The 19,017-nt window shown below is 36.1% G+C and overlaps 2 protein-coding genes and 1 non-coding gene across 10 annotated transcripts in view; 1 reads left to right on the plus strand and 2 right to left on the minus strand.

Annotated features, from left to right (window-relative positions):
• The window catches only part of LOC107610509 (rac-like GTP-binding protein RAC2), a 21,579-nt gene extending 9,077 nt beyond the window's left edge, over positions 1-12,502 (minus strand). The window contains 1 exon segment of the mRNA XM_016312559.2: positions 12,394-12,502. Within this exon segment, the coding sequence (XP_016168045.1) occupies positions 12,394-12,502 (109 nt within the window).
• TRNAA-UGC lies at positions 13,173-13,245 on the minus strand. Its single transcript has one exon. It is a non-coding gene; the product is annotated as a tRNA-Ala (tRNA).
• Positions 13,301-17,434, plus strand: LOC107613983 (pentatricopeptide repeat-containing protein At1g06270). Of its 8 annotated transcripts, none has more exons than XR_002351910.1 (4): positions 13,301-13,430; positions 13,630-13,704; positions 14,734-14,828; positions 15,500-15,874. XR_002351910.1 is itself a non-coding variant. In XM_016316193.2 (4 exons), the coding sequence occupies exon 4, from the start codon at positions 14,950-14,952 to the stop codon at positions 15,979-15,981; it is 1,032 nt and encodes a 343-aa protein (XP_016171679.1). In that variant the 5' UTR covers positions 13,302-13,430; positions 13,630-13,704; positions 14,734-14,828; positions 14,896-14,949; the 3' UTR covers positions 15,982-16,155. The 8 variants fall into 8 exon arrangements, 6 of the variants coding, with proteins under 6 accessions (XP_016171679.1, XP_020964531.1, XP_016171680.1 ...); XR_002351911.1 differs by having other exon boundaries at positions 14,587-14,828; positions 15,500-15,636; XM_016316193.2 differs by having other exon boundaries at positions 13,302-13,430; positions 14,896-16,155.

Raw genomic sequence — 19,017 nt, forward strand, 5'->3', positions numbered from 1 at the left:
TATCATCAACATAAACTTGAACAAGGAGTATGTCATCATTAGATGCTTTAATAAATAAAGTAGTGTCGGTGGTACCCCTTTGAAATTGATTTTCCAACAAGAAGGCACTAAGCCTTTCATACCAAGCTCTTGGAGCTTGTATAAGACCATAAAGAGCCTTAGTTAACTTGAAAACATGATTTGGAAACTCTTTTTGTTCAAAACTGGGGAGTTGTGCCACATACACTTCTCTATCAATAAAGCCATTAAGGAAAGCACACTTAACATCCATTTGAAACATTTTGAAACCTTTATGGGCAGCATAGGCAAGAAGCAATCTAATTGCTTCCATTCTAGCTACCGGAGCAAAAGATTCATCAAAATCTATACCCTCTTCTTGATTATAACCTTGGGCCACTAATCCAGCCTTGTTACGAACAACTTGTCCATCCTCACCAAGTTTATTTTTAAATATCCACTTAGTACCGGTAACTTTCTTACCATCCGGATGAGGTACTAGTGTCCAAACCTCATTCTTGTCAAATTGAGCAAGCTCCTCTTGCATTGCTTTAACCCATGATGGATCCTCAAGAGCTTGTTTGACATTGTTGGGCTCTATTTGTGACAAGAGAGCAAGATTGCTAGGTTCGGCTTGCCTTTTGGTGGATGATCTTGTTGTTACACCATGAGAGGGATCACCAATGATGAAGTCATGAGGATAACCCCTCATCGACTTCCATTCTCTCGGCTTTCGGACAGGTGTAGAGCTTTGATGATCTTCTGGTGGTCTCACTGTTTCAGTTGCTCGTGCCTGCTCAGGAGCCAAAATGGAAATGTCTCCTCCAATCTGACGAGACAAAACCGGGCTGACAGATTCTTCACTTTGCACAGATTTGGGATTTTCTTTATTTGTTCCAGCCTCTTCACAATATGAATCAATATCCTTCACAATACTGGGAATTAAGTTAGAATCACAAAAAGTAACATGTATGGATTCCTCTATGGTTCTATGCTCTTTGAGATAGACTCTATAGGCCTTGCTTGTGGTGGAATATCCAACAAACATTCCTTCATAGGATTTTGGATCAAACTTTCCAAGATTTTCTTTATTATTAAGCACAAAACATTTGCATCCAAAAACATGAAAGTACTTAAGATTTGGAGGGGTTCCTTTCCATAGCTCATAAGGGGTTTTCTTTAACCCTTTTCTAATGATTGTTCTATTCAAAATATAACATGATGTGTTCACAGCTTCAGCCCACAAAAATTTAGGAATCTCATTCTCACATAGCATAGCCCTAGTCATCTCTTGAAGACTTCTATTTCTTCTTTCAACCACCCCATTTTGTTGGGGGGTTCTAGGACATGAAAAATTATGAGAAATTCCTAAGTCATCACAGAATTTTTCAAAATCTTGATTTTCAAATTCCCTTCCATGATCACTTCTCAAATGGGCAATTTTCAAATGCTTTTCATTTTGAATTTTCTTGCAAAGAGTGAAAAAGGCTTGAAAAGCATCATTCTTATGAGCAAGGAAAAGTACCCAACCAAATCTAGAGTAATCATCTACTACCACAAGACCATAGAATTTACCTCCTAAACTTTGAGTTCTAGTAGGACCAAAAAGATCAATATGTAACATTTCTCATGGCCTTTTGGTTGAGATTCCATCTTTTGATTTAAAAGATGATTTTACTTGTTTGCCTAATTAGAAAGCATCACAAGTAAGATCTTTTTCAAACTTAATATATGGAATTCCTCTAACCAAATTCTTTTTGACTAGCTTAGAAATTTGGTACATGCTAGCATGACCCAACTTTCTATGCCAAAGCCATTTTTCAGATTCAAGAGATGTAAAGCATGTTACATTTTGTTCCTTTAATTCCTCAAGAGTTAATCCATACACATTGTTATACCTTTTGGCTTCAAATAAAATATCACCAATTTTCTCACAAACAACCAAACAAACAAACTTCTTAAAAACAACTTCAAAACCCAAATCACACAATTGACTAACACTAAGCAAATTATGTTTCAAACCATGTACAAGGAGAACATCATTTATACAAGAAGAAAATTTTTTACCAACTTTCCCAACAGCCACTATTTTTTCTTTTGCATCATCACCAAAAGTGACAAGTCCTCCATCATATTCATCAAGCTTTATGAAGAAGGTTGTCTTTCCGGTCATATGCCTAGAGCATCCGCTGTCCATATACCACATATTTTCTTTCCGTTTGGATGCTAGGCACACCTACAAAACAAGCTGATCTATGTGATCTGTCATAAGACATGGTTGTGACTTGGTCTCGGTTTCTTCATCATCATCATCTGAGTCATTCTCCAAGTCTTCCCATGAGGCCATCAGTCCCTTCTTCTTTCTTCTTTTCGGCTTTTCCTCCTTCTTTAACTTGGGACAATTAGATTTGAAGTGCCCCATTTCCTTGCAATTGTAACAGGTTACTTTGCTAAGGTCTTTCTTCATCTTCCTTGAGCTGCTGCCTTTACCTTTGAGCTTCACCATTTTCCTAAATTTTTTTGCAAACAACACAAACTCATTTTCAGAAGAGTTATCACTGGATTCATCATCCAGAGGGTTAGTTACAGAAGAAAAAGCTATTCCTTTCTTTTTTGAATCTTTTTTCAAATAGGTGTTTTTAAAAGCAAGAAGATTTCCTCTCAAATCATCAACTGTCATGGAATCTAAGCTACTGCTCTCAAAAATAATTAAAGCTTTTGTTTCCCACTCTTTTGTAAGACATCTCAACACTCTTCTCACTAGCACAAATTCTGAATGTGTAATTCCCAGAGCATCTAAGCCAACAATGATGGTGTTGAACCGTTCGAACAGTTCATCAATGGACTCTCCTTCCTTCATTGCAAACATTTCATATTCTCTGTTCAACATGTCTGTCCGAGTTTTCTTGACAATGGTGGTTCCTTCATGAGTGATTTGTAGCTTGTCTCAGATTTCCTTTGCCGTTGTGCATCGTGATACCCGTCGGTACTCCTCAAAGCTGATAGCACAGTTGAGCAGGTTTACTGCCTTGGCATTTAACTCTATTTTCTTCATATCTTCTTCGGTCCATCTTGCTTCTGGTTTGAGAGAGACTACTCCTTCTGCACTTGTGGTAGTTGGAAATTGAGGCCCTTCCAGAATAATCTTCCAAAGTCTGTAATCCACTGCTTGTACAAATATCTTCATCCTCTCCTTCCAATAGGTATAATTTTTTCCATTGAAAAGAGGAGGTCTGTTGCTTGATTGACCTTCAGTCAGATTATAGGACACCACATTTACGCCACTGTTTTTTGCCATGAGGATCTTTACTCCAAGCTGCAAAGCTTGATCTCTTTGAGACCAAGCTCTGATACCAATTGATGGTTTCAGTGGCTAAGAGAAGGGGGGTTGAATCTTAGCCCCTTTTTTTTTGCTAACACTTGCTGGATTTAGAGGAGACTTTTCTGTTTTTAGCTCGTCCCTCCTTTTTCATACAAACCTCACTGTTTGCCTTTTTCCATGAGACTCAAGACCTGACAAAATTAAACAGAAAAATTCTAAACATAATACATTGAAGGAGAAGAAAATTTGTAAGCTTAGGTAGCTCTGAGAATCCTGTGCCTTGCACTCTCACTGCTTACTTCTAACTCCTTGCTCCAAACAGTGGCTGTTCCCCCTTTTTATAGAAGAGAGAAGCCTCCACACATGAAGCCAAAAATCCAAGCCAACTTCTTCTTCCTTCAAGAAACCGGTTCGGCCACACAGAGAGAGAAGAGATAACCATGCAATAACCAACATGCAATTACCTCTAGTCCTTCCTTGGTCATCACACTTCATCAATCTGAGCTCTCCATCCTTGGCTTGCTCTCCAAGATGGATTTCTAGCCCTTGATGCTTCATGATGATGATGACTTCATCTGCTTCAATCTCTGCCTCTACCATCACTTCGCCACTCTAGCTACTTCTTGTGGTGGTTGAGCAGAATCAAAGACAAGCCATCCTCCAAGAATCTCACCCTGCTGGCCAAGATCTTCTTCTTCCTTTTTGAGCATGGAGAAGCCAAGATTACCTCACCAAATCTATCCAAAATTAGTGATAATCTCAGCCACAGCTCTTTTTTATTTTAGTATGTTTTCTTGCCATCATTGTGATGGTCTTTAGGCTTGCTTTCTCTTCCTTTCGGTAGCTCATTTTTGCTTCCATGGCTGCCTATATTTTCTGTGTAATAACCGAAGAGAGAAAGAGATGAGAGAGAAGAACCAATCTTAAAAGAAAAGCAATTTTATGAGATAAACAAAATTAATTTGATAAAAGGTTGCTTTTACTTCCCTTTAGGTGGAGTAGCGTGAATCATAATGATTCCCTATCAAATCAAAGTCAAGTTCTCTCTCATGTTCCCAATGTTAGTGAATAAAATTTCAAATCCTTCTAAAGAGTGAAATAGAATCCGTTGGAAGCATTGAGGCTATTTCTTTGCTTCATGGATTTGAACAAAGCATGAGGAATTCTTATCTCAAATGGAGTTGGGCTTAGTTGCAATAATAATTAAATTTCTGGCCCAATAATAATATTTGCTTTCCTGATAAAATTTGGAACGGATCAAGCATAGGAAACTTCCATCAAAATTAAATATGGGCTTGGTTGCAATAACATTGAGCTTGACCCATTAATACAACAATTTCAGCCACATAATAGGAAACATGTAGCAAGGCTGATTGTTGGTTTTAATTTGGACTAGTAATATTTTTATTTTCCGGCCCAATTAAAAATCTGCATCACAAAATTATTAATTAACATATGTTATGTGAAAGTCAAATTAATAATTTTGTTATTTAAATATTTTAATAATATTTGTTCATCATCAAAATTAAATTAGAGTTTTCCAAACTCATCACAAAGCATCACTGATAGTTTCATTATTTAAAACTATGTCTCGACCCTTTACATATGAGTGAGCAGTGCCTTCATGATAAGTCATGTTTGCATACAATTCTTTGACCAATAAGGGATAAACAGGCTTTTTGATGTCAAAAGGTGATTCCAGTCTAGAAAAATCAAGTTATCAACAAATGGAAAATATTTTCTTTTCAAAGATGGCAAATCAGCGAGAAAAGAGGGACATAGGGTACGATACTGGATAACCCCTTCATAAAAATCATTGTTCATGGCAGATTTAAATCTATAAGGGTTATAGTTCGAATGAGAAGTCAAAAAGTGAGCTTTGTGATCAAAAGGGCCAATGTCTGGTTCTTTAACTGACTTAAGAGGAACTCGAGTTTTACCTCTTTGAGAACGTGATGGAACAGACCTAGACTTTGGTTGTGTGGACTCAGGTGGAGGTTCTGGTACGGCTGGTCGCTTCCCCTTGGATGAACTCGGTTTCGATGACCTTGGCTTGGATGGTGTGACTTTCGGTGGTGGTGTCGGCTTGGCAGGGACAGGGTACCTTGGCGTGGTCTTGGTTCACGCCATGGGAGCAGTGCGAGGAGGAGAGGTTGGAGGAGATGGTGAAGGTGTGAAGGTTTTGTCTTGGGAGTGAGTGGAACGCTTGGATGGAAGTTTATACACCTTTTCACGAGGAGGTTTGTGTGCTATGGTTTTCTTCCTCATTTGGTGGTTTTTGATTTAAGAAGAAAAAGAGTAATGAGGGTAGTGGTGAAAACCGAAGGGATAGCGAAGGAGTTATGGAGGGAAGAGATGGAGTGTTGGTAACCGTACCCAAAAAGAAAATTTTCAAAACCATGCAACTGCATCACCATTTGAAAAGACTTGAAAAGACATGACCTCATAAAAGAAAGATTTGATTTGATTTTCAAAACAAGGAAATTTAATTTTAAATAATCAAAATCCTAAAAAAAATTAAATTAAACTGAAAATCTTTTTGGACAAAAAATTAAAATAAAACTTTTTCAAAAAAAATTTAAACACACAACCCAACAAAAAAAAATTTTAACAAAAAAATGTAACATTTATATTTGGGCCCAGGGATAGTTGGATTTAATGGAAACACATTGGACCATTCTAGATCTGATTTTTGAGGTTGGCCCAAATCATTTTGCACTTGAAATAAGCCCAGTTCACGCTGATTAAAGGGAAAACGCTCTTCTTCTGCCCAGAATTGTCTCATACTTGTTTATGAGACAAAAAGCTCCAGCAAACACATCAGCATTTTTCAAATAAAGAATCATAACTCAAAATTCCTAGACAAGTCCTAAGCATGCAGAATCTATCCTCAGCTAATGGTTTTGTGAAAATATCTGCTAATTGCTCCTCTAATTTAACAAATTGAATGCTAATATCTCCCTTTTGGACATGCTCTCTTATTGAGTGAAATTTCACTTCAATATGTTTAGTTCTAGAGTGCAAAATTGGATTTTTAGAAATATTAATGGCACTCGTATTATCACACATTAAAGGAATATTTTCAGCATTTAGTTTGTAATCGGCAAGCTGTGTTTTTAACCATAAAAGCTGAGAACAACATGAAGAAGCAGCTATATACTCAGCCTCAGCAGTGGATAGAGCCACAATTGGCTGTTTCTTATTGGATCAAACATTCAAGGACTTCCCAAGGAAGCAACATAAGCCTGAAGTGCTTCTTCTATCAACTCTATCACCAGCAAAATCTGCATCACAATAACCAACTACAGAAAAATCATCAATCTTAGGATACCAAAGACCAAAATTGGATGTGCCATGAACATATCTAATGATCCTTTTAACTGCAGAAAGATGTGACTCTTTTGGTTTGGATTGGAACCTAGAACACAATCCAACACTTTGCACAATGTCGGGTCTAGAGGAAGTTAAGTACATAAGAGAACCAATCATTCCTCTATACCTAGTCTCATCAACATCTTTCTCAGTTTCTCCCTTATCTAATTTAGAATTAGGATGCATGGGAGTTCCCATGGGTTTGGCATTTTCCATACCAAATTTCTTAACTAATTCCTTGGCATACTTTTCTTGATGAATGAAAATACCTTTTTTAGTTTGTTTAATTTGCAGCCCAAAGAAAAATTAAGTTCACCCATCATACTCATGTCAAATTCACTTGTCATGAGTTTTCTAAATTCAGAACAAAGGGATTCATTGGCTGATCCAAAAATAATGTCATCAACATATATTTGGACTAGAATAAAAGAATCATTAGAGTTCTTGATAAATAGAGTTGTGTCAGTGGTGCCTCTTTGAAAACCATTTTTCAAAAGAAAAGAGCTAAGTCTCTCATACCAAGCTCTAGGAGCTTGTCTTAAACCATAGAGAGCTTTAGATAATTTGAAAACATTATTAGAATGCTCTTTATTTTCAAAACCAGGAGGCTGCTCCACATATACTTCTCTATTTATCACTCTATTCAAAAATGCACATTTCACATCCATTTGATATAATTTAAAACCACAAAATGCAGCATAAGCTAAAAGAAGTCTTATGGCTTCCATTCGGGCAACAGGGGCAAAGGATTCATCAAAGTCTATTCCTTCTTCTTGGTCATATCCTTGTCCCACCAGCCTTGCCTTGTTTCTTGCAATGCTACCATCTTCTCCCAACCTGTTCCGGAATATCCACTTGGTGTCGGTCACTTTCTTTCCACTTGGCCTTGGAACCAAAGTCCATACTTGGTTCTTTTCAAACTCAAGAAGCTCATCCTCCATAGCTTTAACCCAAGAGGGGTCACTAAGTGCTTCCTTGACGTTTTGAGGCTCTATTTGTGAGAGAATGGCAATGTTTGATCCTTCATTTGCCTTTCTAGTTGAGGACCGTGTTTTCACTCCATGAGAAACGTCCCCAATGACAAATTCCTCGGGATAGTTCTTCAAGAACCTCCATTCACGAGGTCTGGTGGATTTGGTGGCAGATTCAGTCACCAAGGGATTCTGGGTGCTGCTGTTTCCAGTTTTCCTTCAAATTCATGAGACAAAATAGAATTGTCTCTCGAATTTTCAGCAAGTGCAGTTTCTGGTTCAGTTTGACCAGAATTTTCCTTTTCATGAATTTGAGTGATTTCATCTTCCTTTTGAACCTGATTTTCTACTTTTCCAACAGCAATGATTTTACCTTTACCATCATCTCCAATGGTCACAAAACCTCCATCATACTTATTTAGTTTGATGAAGTAAGTTGACCTTCCAGTCATGTGCCTTGAACATCCACTATCCATGTACCACATGTCCTTTTTGTTCTTGGATGCTAGGCAAATCTGCATGAAGAGTTTCAAGCAGCCTTAGGTATCCAAATTAATTTGAATCCTTTGAAGTTAATCCATCTTGGTTGCCCAAGTGCATTGAAATCACAAATAACATTGTAAATTTTGTTTCCTACAACTCTCTTTTCAATGAAGCATTGTGTATATGAGTGACCAAATTTCTTGCAATTGATACAATGATTTTCTGATGTGTGTCGCTGAAATTTAGGTGAATTAAATTGCTTGAAATGATTAAAGTGTTGAGATTTTCTGGTTTTTGGAGTAGATGCATTCCTTTTGACAAACTGGTTTTTATTAAAGTTATTCCTCTTTGCAAAAGTATTTTCACCAGAATTTCTTTGAACATTTTTACCTTTCGAAAATGAGGTTTTGTTGTAAAATAGTGATTTCTCGAAAACAGCCTCATTTTTCGAAATGTAACCCAAACCTGGCCGGTTTGAACTCAGATAAGTTCTTGGTGACGGCTCAGTTTCACTTGTGTATACTTCATCAAATTTTTCTTCAAAAGTTGAAACATATCCAATACCCGATTTGTTTGGTATGGATTTAGTATTTGATGAAGAAGCCACAAATTTTATAGAGGAAGTATTTGAAACTGCATCTTCCTTGGCTATGTAGCCTAAACCAGATTTTTCAAATAATGGTCTTTGACTTGCAAGTAATTTGTCCAAGTTGCTAGAACCTTGAGCAAATTTTGCTAAGTCGCCATTCAGCCTTTTAATCATATCATTTAATCTTTCATTTTCAGCAATTAACTCATGAGTAGGATCCACAATGTGCTTTCCTTTTAATTTTTCAAGTTCAGATTTTAGAAATCTGTTTTCTTCAATGATGTCCAAAGCACATTCAGTTTCCTTCACTTTTTCTTTTAAAAAATTATTTTCAACTCTTAACACATCTCTTTCAGATCTGCATTCATTGTATTTGTCAAGCAGTTTTGATGTGTTTAAAGTGAGATCATCAATAATAGCATGCAAGTCCTCAATGGTCAAATCATAATAGTTTACCTCATCAAGATTGTTGTTTCCATCCATGAAGCAGTCTTTTTCATCTCCTTCAGATTCTTCTTCTTTATTTGAGTCATTCTCAAGATCCTCCCAAGCTGCCATGAGTACTCTCTTTCTTTCCTTCTTTCCTTTGTCATCCTTTTTGAGCTTTGGGCAGTTTAACTTGAAGTGTCCAGCCTCCTTGCAGTGATGGCACGTCACTTTGCTCAAGTCGATCTTGTGCTCCTTTGAACTTGAACCTTTGTATTTGCCCTTGTTCTTCATCATTCTTCTTAATCTCCTAGCAAAAAACAAAAGCTCGTCATCTGAAATACCATCACTAGACTCACTCTCTTTCGGTTCTATTTGTGACTTGAGGGCTATTCCCTTTTTCTTTGAGTCTGTGTTTGTATGTGTGGCTTCATAGGCAAGGAGTTTTCCTCTCAGCTCATCATAGGTAATGGGATTTATGTTGTTACTCTCGGTTAGGACAGTGGTAGTGTTTTCCCATTTTTTTGTGAGGCTTCTAAAGAGTTTTCTCACCAAGGTTTGTTATGCATAGTTTGTACCCATAGCATCAAGGTTGTTGATTATGATTGAGAATCTCTCAAATGCTTCATCAATGCTTTCTCCATCCTTCATGCTAAACATCTCGTACTCTTTTCGCAGCATATCAATCCTCGTTTCTTTTACTTGTTTGGTGCCTTCGTGTGTAACTTGGAGTTTTTCCCAGATTTCTTTGGCTGTCTTGCATCTAGACACCTTTCGGTACTCTTCAAAGCTGATAGCACAGTGAAGAAGGTTGATTGCTTTAGCATTCAGCTCTATCTTCTTCTTATCATCCTCATTCCATTCAGCTTCTTCTTTTGGAGTCACTACTCCATCAGCACTTATTTTTGTTGGGATCTTTGGACCGCTCACGATAATCTTCCATATGTTGTAGTCAATGGATTGGATAAAAATCCTTATCTTTTCTTTCCAGTAGGAGTAGTTCTTCCCGTTGAAGAAAGGTGGCCGGTTGTTTGACTGGCCTTCAGTGAGGGTATAGGCAACTGTGGTTGTGCCCAAGTTGTTCGCCATTGGATCTTTGCTCCAAGCGGTTAAGCTTGATTCTTGAGACCTTAGCTCCTGATACCAATTGAAGGTTGTGGTAGGCTTAGAGAAGGGGGTTGAATCTATGCCTACCTTTTAAGTTGCTGTTATTATCCTTTTAAAACAAACTTTCAATTCTGATTCTGTTTGTAATCAGCAGCGGAAATTTATGAGACAATTTGTTTTTGTCTCATGAATATCAGAAAACAAAACACAGCAGAGAAGAGAAAAGCTAACACCAGCATGTATCCTAGTTCGGTTGCCTTGTGCTATGCAACCTACGTCCAGTCTCCTCCACAACTATGGAAGAATTTCACTATAGTTAACATTATTACATACACCAATTTCACAGGATTGACCCAATCCTTTCACACTCAAGTTCTAACCTAACTTGACATTGGCTATGCTAATACCTAACTATTCACTCTTAGTGCTAACCCAACTAAGAAAGGGATACCTTACAAGTACAAGATACAAGACATAAACTTACCTAAAGAAATCTGAAAATAACTCTAGGCTTTTCTCTCAAGTGTATCACTCAGCCTTTTTCTACTCATGGCTTTTACTTGAGCTTTCTCACAATGCCTTTTCTCACAAGAAATTACAGAAAGATAAATATAGAAAAGTACATTACAATCTGTAAAATATGAAGGAGATTGATTTCATCAACAGCCTCTGTGCTATGCGAAAAACCAGATTGGCAAGCCTCTGATTCAGTTTTTCATACTGGCGGAATGCACCTTTGATTAGGTTACACTGTCCAGTTAGTTAAACTTCTTCAAAGAGCTTTCTCAGAACAAAACCTCTATTCACTGGTTTTCTCTCCTTGGTTTCTGAATGAACAGCAAACCTCTTTTATCTCCTTGCATGTTGTTGGGTTCTTCTTCCAAGGTCAACACCTTGAGCCTTGAGCTTCACCAACCCACAGATTCACTTTTTCTCAATAAACCTTAGAGTAGAAACTCTCCTTCTGACTTCCTTACCTTGACCGAAAGCCATAAAACAGCAACCATAGAAATCTTCCAATGGTCAACTTGATCTGAGCCATTGAGAAACTACTTGGTCCCCAAGTATCACTTGTGACCGTAGATGTAAAGCAGAATAGGACAGAGAACAACTTTCCCTTGAATGCCATTTTCGGATAGAGCAGAGAGTTGGGAAGAAGAGAAGAAGATCTGATGCATGCAAGAGGAAATGGGTTACCTTTAACCTAAGCTTGATTTGGTTTGAACTTGGTGATTTGACATCTGCCTTTCAAGCTTAATCCTCCTCTCTTGCTTCTTTGATTACTAGCTTAGGGAAGATGCTCTTTCTCTCTTTCTCTTTCTTACTTTTCTGAAGCTTTGATTTGACTTGCTCAGAGAGGAGAGTAACGTTGCTTTTGGTAAGGCAAGATGGAGGGAATTGAAATTCACTTTGAGCTTGGATCGGTTTGGTTCATGTAATCTGTTTGGCCCAACCAATTCCTTTGGCTTCTTTATTTGCTTTCAGCCCATTTTCCTTGCTATTTGTTTTGCATTTCATTTGGGCTGCTTAATATTGAATTAAGATCTGCAACACATAATAAATAATTAGTAATAAGTAATTATAATTAAACACACTAATTATTTATTTTGCCCAAAAATAATGTTTGTAATCACTAAATATTTTAGTTAATTTCTTAACTCAACAAAGACAACTCTACATGTGAGTTTAGACCATAGTAGTTACTACTATATTAGGTCATAGTCCTAAGAAAATATAAAAATACTATTTGTACACTAAAATTAGCTATATATTTGTGTATAAATATATGTGTGGTTTAATTTATTTTTAATATGTATTTATATTTCAATATATATTTAATACTAGTGACTGATTTTAATAACTGATTTTGGTGTATATATAACATGATTAAAGCAAAGAATAATGGCATAACAAATATTTTTCTTAGAGAAAGTCTAAAGGTCATCACTTTTATTAAAATTTAGCCAGTATTTAATCAGCAAAAGAAAAATGAGTTCATACTATTAGATGTAATCTCATACCATTAAAAATATAAATATTGACTAATTAATGGCTACAAATCACAAAATCTACTGGCTCCTAGCACTTCTCATTCTCTTATATGTGAAAATTACAAAAGTAGTTACCAGCAGTGTCCCATAATCCAAGGTTAACTGTAAAGCCATCAACCACAACATTTGCACTTAAGTTGTCAAAAATTGTAGGCACACATACATGTCTTTCCCACAGCTCCATCTCCTATAGTTGCATACTTAGGTAGCGTTTGGTAGAGAGACAGAGACGAAAAGACTGAGACTGAGAGACAGAGACTAAGAGACAGGGATTGAAATAAATCTCAGTATTCTGTTTGGTGCAAAATAGGAGACAGGAATTGAAACAAGAATGAAACTCTAATTTAATTTGCACAAAGAGTAAAATTGGAATTAATTAATTGAAATGAAAGTATTTTAAGTATAAAATATTATTAAAGTTTCAGTCTCCATCTCTAAAAATTTGGTGCAAAATAGGAGACAGGAATTGAAACAAGAATGAAACTCTAATTTAATTTACACAAAGAGTAAAATTGGAATTAATTAATTGAAATGAAAGTATTTTAAGTATAAAATATTATTAAAGTTTCAGTCTCCATCTCTAAAAGTTTCAGTCCCCTGTGTCCCTACTTTTTGGAGGTACTGATATACTGAAATTTTAGAAACAGAGACAGAAATTTTAGTATCAGTCTCTGAACTAACAAATACAATACTGAGTGAGAGAAGAAGTATTTTTAAATAAATAAAGGCAATACTGAGTGAGAGAAGAAGTATTTTTAAATAAATAAAGGCAATAAGTAGCATGCTACTACAATAGTGTTTTGCAAGTTACCTTATAATTCTTTTGAATAACATTCAAAAGAGATAATCTGTTGTGGAGATGCGGGGGATCGAACCCCGTGCCTCTCGCATGCAAAGCGAGCGCTCTACCATTTGAGCTACATCCCCATGTTGACATGAAAGAGTTCACAAGCTTTCTTAACCAAATAAGAATGACCACACCCCTAAGCAAAAGAAAGCAAGTGAAAGAGAACATAATACATCACTGCTTCTTGTTGCTCGCCTCAGCCACCAGCCTCTGCGAAGCTCTACCATCGCAGCCGCCCCCTCCCCGTTCCCCAAGCTCACTGCACGTACGCATTAGCCAATAGCCACTGTTAATTTCATTTTTTTAAAAAATTGAAATTCTGCAATAATCAAGTTAATTGAAAAAAATTATTTTGAAAAAAGTTAAATTAAGGTCTGATTATAAATTGTATCGTTATGCATTTAGGATTAAGAAAGGACATGAATGCTCAATAGTTTCTTTGATTTTGAATATCTTTTATGCAGTACTTGGAGGAGCTTCTGGGATCAACCCTCTTTTGTTGTGTTGCCTGTGGTGTAGGCATAGTTGCGCTTGTCGAGGTAATTTTATCTCCCTATTTAGTTTAGTGCATATGAGTTTTCTAATACTTAGTAATAACAAGACAAGAAAGCCTGTTATTCTGTAAGGCGGCTTTTTTATGCTACTCGATATATAGTGACATTGTTAAATTTCTGATAATTCAAGGTGGAAAAATATGTGGATTGTTCGTTATAGATTTCTAATTGATGGATTTACTAGTCATGAAAATATTATTGGTAAGGTGAATGGAAAAAAATGGAGAACAATTTTCTGAAGTTGGGGACTATTACCAACATACTTTAGTTTTTCACTTATACAGTTATACTTGATTTGTTGAGTCCAAATTCTAGCAAAATATCTGACTCTTGGTATATGGATCTGTTCTTGCAAATTGATGAGTTGGAACTTGTATAAGATAAATTTGTATCAATGTTCAACTCTGCATTTTAAGTTCCATTGGCAGCAAGTTGTTTTTCATTCTTTTTAGTTTAGGATTTATAGAGACCCGGTTTTATTGTAGTCCGAAAGTAATGAGGTGGTAAGGGTCTTAGAACCAGTCAATATTTAGGGTTGTGTCTGGCTCAGACAAATCTGGTTTCATCCGGCCCATGAACACCCCCCTAGTGAGTAGCGATGCACTTTTTTTAAGCACTTTTTTTAAGACAAGTCGAAAGGTTCTTCCTTTAATTTACTTGCCTCCCTTGTGCAAGCAAAATGGATTTTTTTATCTGTAATTCTTTTGTTATTGAAAGGAGCTAAAATTAGTTTAGGGTAGTATGCAATGGCGTGGGAAATTGGTTGTTGTTGTTGTTGGTTTGGTAATTTTTTATTGTTAGTTGTGATTATGAAAATACTATAATGTTTATTTGTTTCCCCTTATGTCTTTGATAAATTATTTTCAGGTGAGCTACTTGCAAATTATGCAAAATGGGATTTTGGAGGATGACCACTAATGATTATTTGATTTTGTATCGATGATGATGTTATATGACTTTATACACAAAAAGTGATTTTTCTTTGCCTAAGTGTTCTGATTTCTTTACTTTCAGCTGAATTATGATTAACACATGACCATGACTCAAGATCTATTTGGCTGCCCACCAAGTGTTTGCCAAAAGTCCTCCACGAACAGAGGAAAACAAAGGTGCTTTATTATTAACTTCCATCTATTTGACTCAAATTATCTCCTTTTTTTGACTAACTTCAAACAGGATTCATGTTTCTTGAGTCACAAGGTGCCTTGGGAGTATATTAATTCACCAAGAATGGTGTTTGCAGCTACAATGCATAGGTTTCTTTTACCTTTCCACCCTCTTTTGAACCAGTGCCATTTGGTACGTTCGGTGTCATCACTGCAAAAGCTTGAGAAGGATATTAGAGCTGAAGTGGAAGCCAAAAACTATGTTAAAATCCCTGACCTTCTCATTCCCTTAGAGTCCTGTCATAGTTCAAAGAATAATCCTTTTTCTTTCTTTTCTTCATTTTCCCAGAACATGCAAGTGCAAGTTATTGATGAAATGTTGCAATCTTTTATACCTCTCAGACCTCGCTCTAAGCCTAAGATAGCCCTTTCCTTCTTGCTAACTTACACCCTCCAAAGTTCTCATCCGCTCCCAATTGCACTTGCTGTCTTACAACGGACTCTGCGTTCTGGCTGCTTTCCAGTTCCTCAGACACATGTTCTCCTCACTTCTGCTTGGTTGGATCACCGTTGTCTCTCTCATTCTGTAGCTAATGTTTTGCTTGAGATGCAATCAATTGGATATCATCCTGACTGTGGGACTTGTAATTATCTACTATCGTCTCTTTGTGCAGTTGGTCAATTGGCAGAGGCAGTTAAAGTCTTGAATGGCATGGGTGGAGCAGGATGTATTCCCGATTTTAATAGTTATGGCATTGTAATTGGTGCAATAAGCAGAGCCAGAAAGACTGCTGAGGCAGTGGACTTGATGAAGCAAATGGTTGTGAAATATGGGTTGACTCCAGGACAGGGAACACTAGTGAAATTGTTTGCAGCATTGCGGGCAAACAGGGAGATATGGAAAGCTGTTGAGATTATTGAGTTACTGGAGAAAGAGGGTCACTCTGTTGGGTTCGAGAGTTATGAGGCAGTCATTGAAGGGTGCTTGGAGAAACATGAGTATGTTTTAGCTGGAAAGGTTGCAATGGGAATGACAGAAAGAGGTTTTATACCATATATCAAGGCCAGGCAGAAAATAATTGAAGGCCTAGCTAGCATAGGAGAGTGGAAGATAGCTTGTGCTGTGAGACAAAGATTCACATCACTAAAATCTTAGCTTTGAAACGATTTAGAATTGTCAAATAACAATTCTTGATGTTGAAGGAGTGACTACGTAATGCAATAAAATTATGGATTTTCAAAATCTATCGAGCTATAATCTTTGAAGTTAAAGCATGAAAAAAATGTAAGTATATATAACACAGATGGATTTTCTTTGAGCTTTTGAATACATTCCATTATAACATGACTTTTTAGCGATATTAGTCTCGTAGGATTGTCTAAGAAAATGACTGACGTAGAAGCTTGTCGCAGAAATAAATGCACCATATTATTAACTGCTCTCGTAGGATTGTCTAAGAAAATGACTGACGTAGAAGCTTGTCGCAGAAATAAATGCACCATATTATTAACTGCTCTATGTCATGTCCTTTTTGCTCTAGTGTTACATTGTTTTTTGTTTTACTAGTTTTCACATTCAATACATGTAATTCATATAGAATCAATGGACTTAGATTTAGTTTATCTTTTCACTAGAATTGGTTAAGCTATCTTCTTTTCCATTTGTTGAAGTTTTGTTTTCTTTTTTGATAATATTATAACTTCTCCTTCCCCCATTTTGTTCCTAACTTTTGGTTCCCAAAATATTTCCGAATCTTCTTGCATGTTACTCAATTTCATATGATAGTTTCGAGGCCATAGTTGAACACTTCTAAAGCTTTGTAATAATCTTCTTGAGCTAACATGTTTCATTCTATAATCACGGCCTGTCACTAGGCTACAATACTGCTTCATCTGTGATGACAGGATAGCTAGCATCCGTAGTAATGCCACAAGTCCCATCTTCGTCCATGGTTTCACGCTTCATCCTAATATAGCCAGCTTCACCCCAGTTACTTGCCCATGAGTTTTCCACTAGTCAATACTTGATACCTTCTTCTCCATATCCAACTATAGTCACAGCATGACTTAGGTCCCTTCCACAATTTCATGAAAAGACACCGCTTGAATAAAGTTGAAATGGCAAAACAGGCTTCCCGTTCTTCTCTATGTTGTGCATGTCTGGCCATGTCATTTCAGCCAACTTTCATATCTGCTGCTCAAGATTTTGTTTACTTCAGATGAATTATTCTTGTGGCTTTCAGAACATGCATTCGCAGTTATCCATAGATTGCACGCTACATGGACACAAAGGATTTTACTAATCTTCATGGTTTGTCTTAGTGCAAATTGGAGAACAAGAATCTGATTTGATTTGATTTTTACTATGAACAATCTGCTTTTATTCTTAAAGAATATAGAGGGTAAGACTCTTGTCTTGCTTAATGCTTTTATTGTTTACCCATTTCAATGCATGCTCATTCTTTTTAGAGGCATTGCGGCTGCATATTTATGTTCTTGTACCCATGCCTTTCAATTCTTATGCTTCTGAGTTTTAACAAAGCAAGGATTCTGTGTACATTTATTTTGCATGACCAAGAAGCATAAGGTCTTGAACTTGCACAAGGGTATTCTTTTTCTTTCCTCTAACGGGTATTCTTTTTCTTCCTCTAACTGAATTATGTCACCTTTCAGTGTTTTCATGGGTGTGAATTGACCGTTCTAGCCAAGTTTTACATGAGCAGTGAGTAATAGATTTACTCACTCTGTATTAAAAGCTGTTTCACACACCTTCTATTATTGGATTTATTGCAACTTTATTCAAAGTGGGAGTCACATCCTATCCAATAAGGGTAATGATAAGGATGTGAGTAAAGTACAGTGCAAAAGGTTTCTATGACTAATGAAAAACAGATTCAAGTAGCATTATTTAAGTGGGAGATGGTATGCAATAATGTTAACATAATTTCAGAAATGTATATATAAAGATGCAGGGATAATGAATCAGTGATAGCTGTCTATCCCCGCTAACTTCATGCCAAAGCCAATAGCACATGGGTATTTTTTGTAAACTCAATACAACATTGATTAACAACTTGGATTGTTTGAACTCTGCAATAATATATTCCATAGTATACTTAAGGATATGATTATCAGAATATTCTGTATAATCACTTGACAGTCTTTGTTAATAGTGAAGCAGCTGAAAGCTAGACTTGGAAACTTATTAATAGATATCAATTCTTGGATTATGTTCATTTTTAAAGCAAAGGGAAATTCCTTCATTAGAAAATTAAATCAATGGCATTTGGGTTCTTAAAATCAACATATTGAGAGACATAATTAGTCACCAAAAAAAGAAAATATTGAGAGTCATAATTAAACGTGGCTTTCTTTTTGGGAAGGAAAATGCAAAATTGCAAACTATATTTGGGATTCTTCTCTTCTCAATCAATTAGTTGGGATTCTCTTCTGAGTTATTATTAGTTGAGATTCTTTTCTTAAAGATTGGTTGGAATTCATGAGCGAGAACTAAGTTACCTTTTTTTCTTTTTATCTCCAAAAGTAGACAATATAATATGGCGAAACGAACAGATGTTGCAATCATGATTGGCATCATGATTGTGGATGATGAATTATTGTCAGTTCATTTTTCTTCCGTTTATTGAAAATTTGTGATTATGTTTTAAAATAAATTAGAAAATCAGAAAATAAAAATAAGAAGGAAGGAGAGAAGGGGGGGTTGAAATTTGGTGTATAATATCATCGACTCATAGTGAATGATCATAATTCATAATTGGCCAACGCCAACTGGCTCTAGTTATTCCTTCTCTTATGGATGGGATTATAGTATCCTTGTTCTTGTTCATTCTAAAAATAAATAAATATCTAATTCGAGTCTTGTATTTAAAAAAAACACAATTTTTAACAAAAACTAAATGACAAAATGGCCTTTAATTATGTAATTTTTTTAGATATACTTATCTTTTTTCACCCAAAAATTATGATTGAGAACTGACGGAGGGCTTAAAAAATACAGGGAAATGCAAGAGCTACTATACTAATCAAATAGCTAGATGCTACATATTAATTATATATGATAAGAAATTCGTCCTTGAAGATGCTCTATTGGCAGGCACTTCATTATATTGATTATTTATATAATAAGATTCGGAATATAAATGATATACAAAAAAATATATAGTTTATATGC

The sequence above is a fragment of the Arachis ipaensis genome, chromosome B08 (assembly GCF_000816755.2).
Source record: "Arachis ipaensis cultivar K30076 chromosome B08, Araip1.1, whole genome shotgun sequence".
In the NCBI taxonomy this organism is placed as follows: Eukaryota; Viridiplantae; Streptophyta; class Magnoliopsida; order Fabales; family Fabaceae; genus Arachis; species Arachis ipaensis.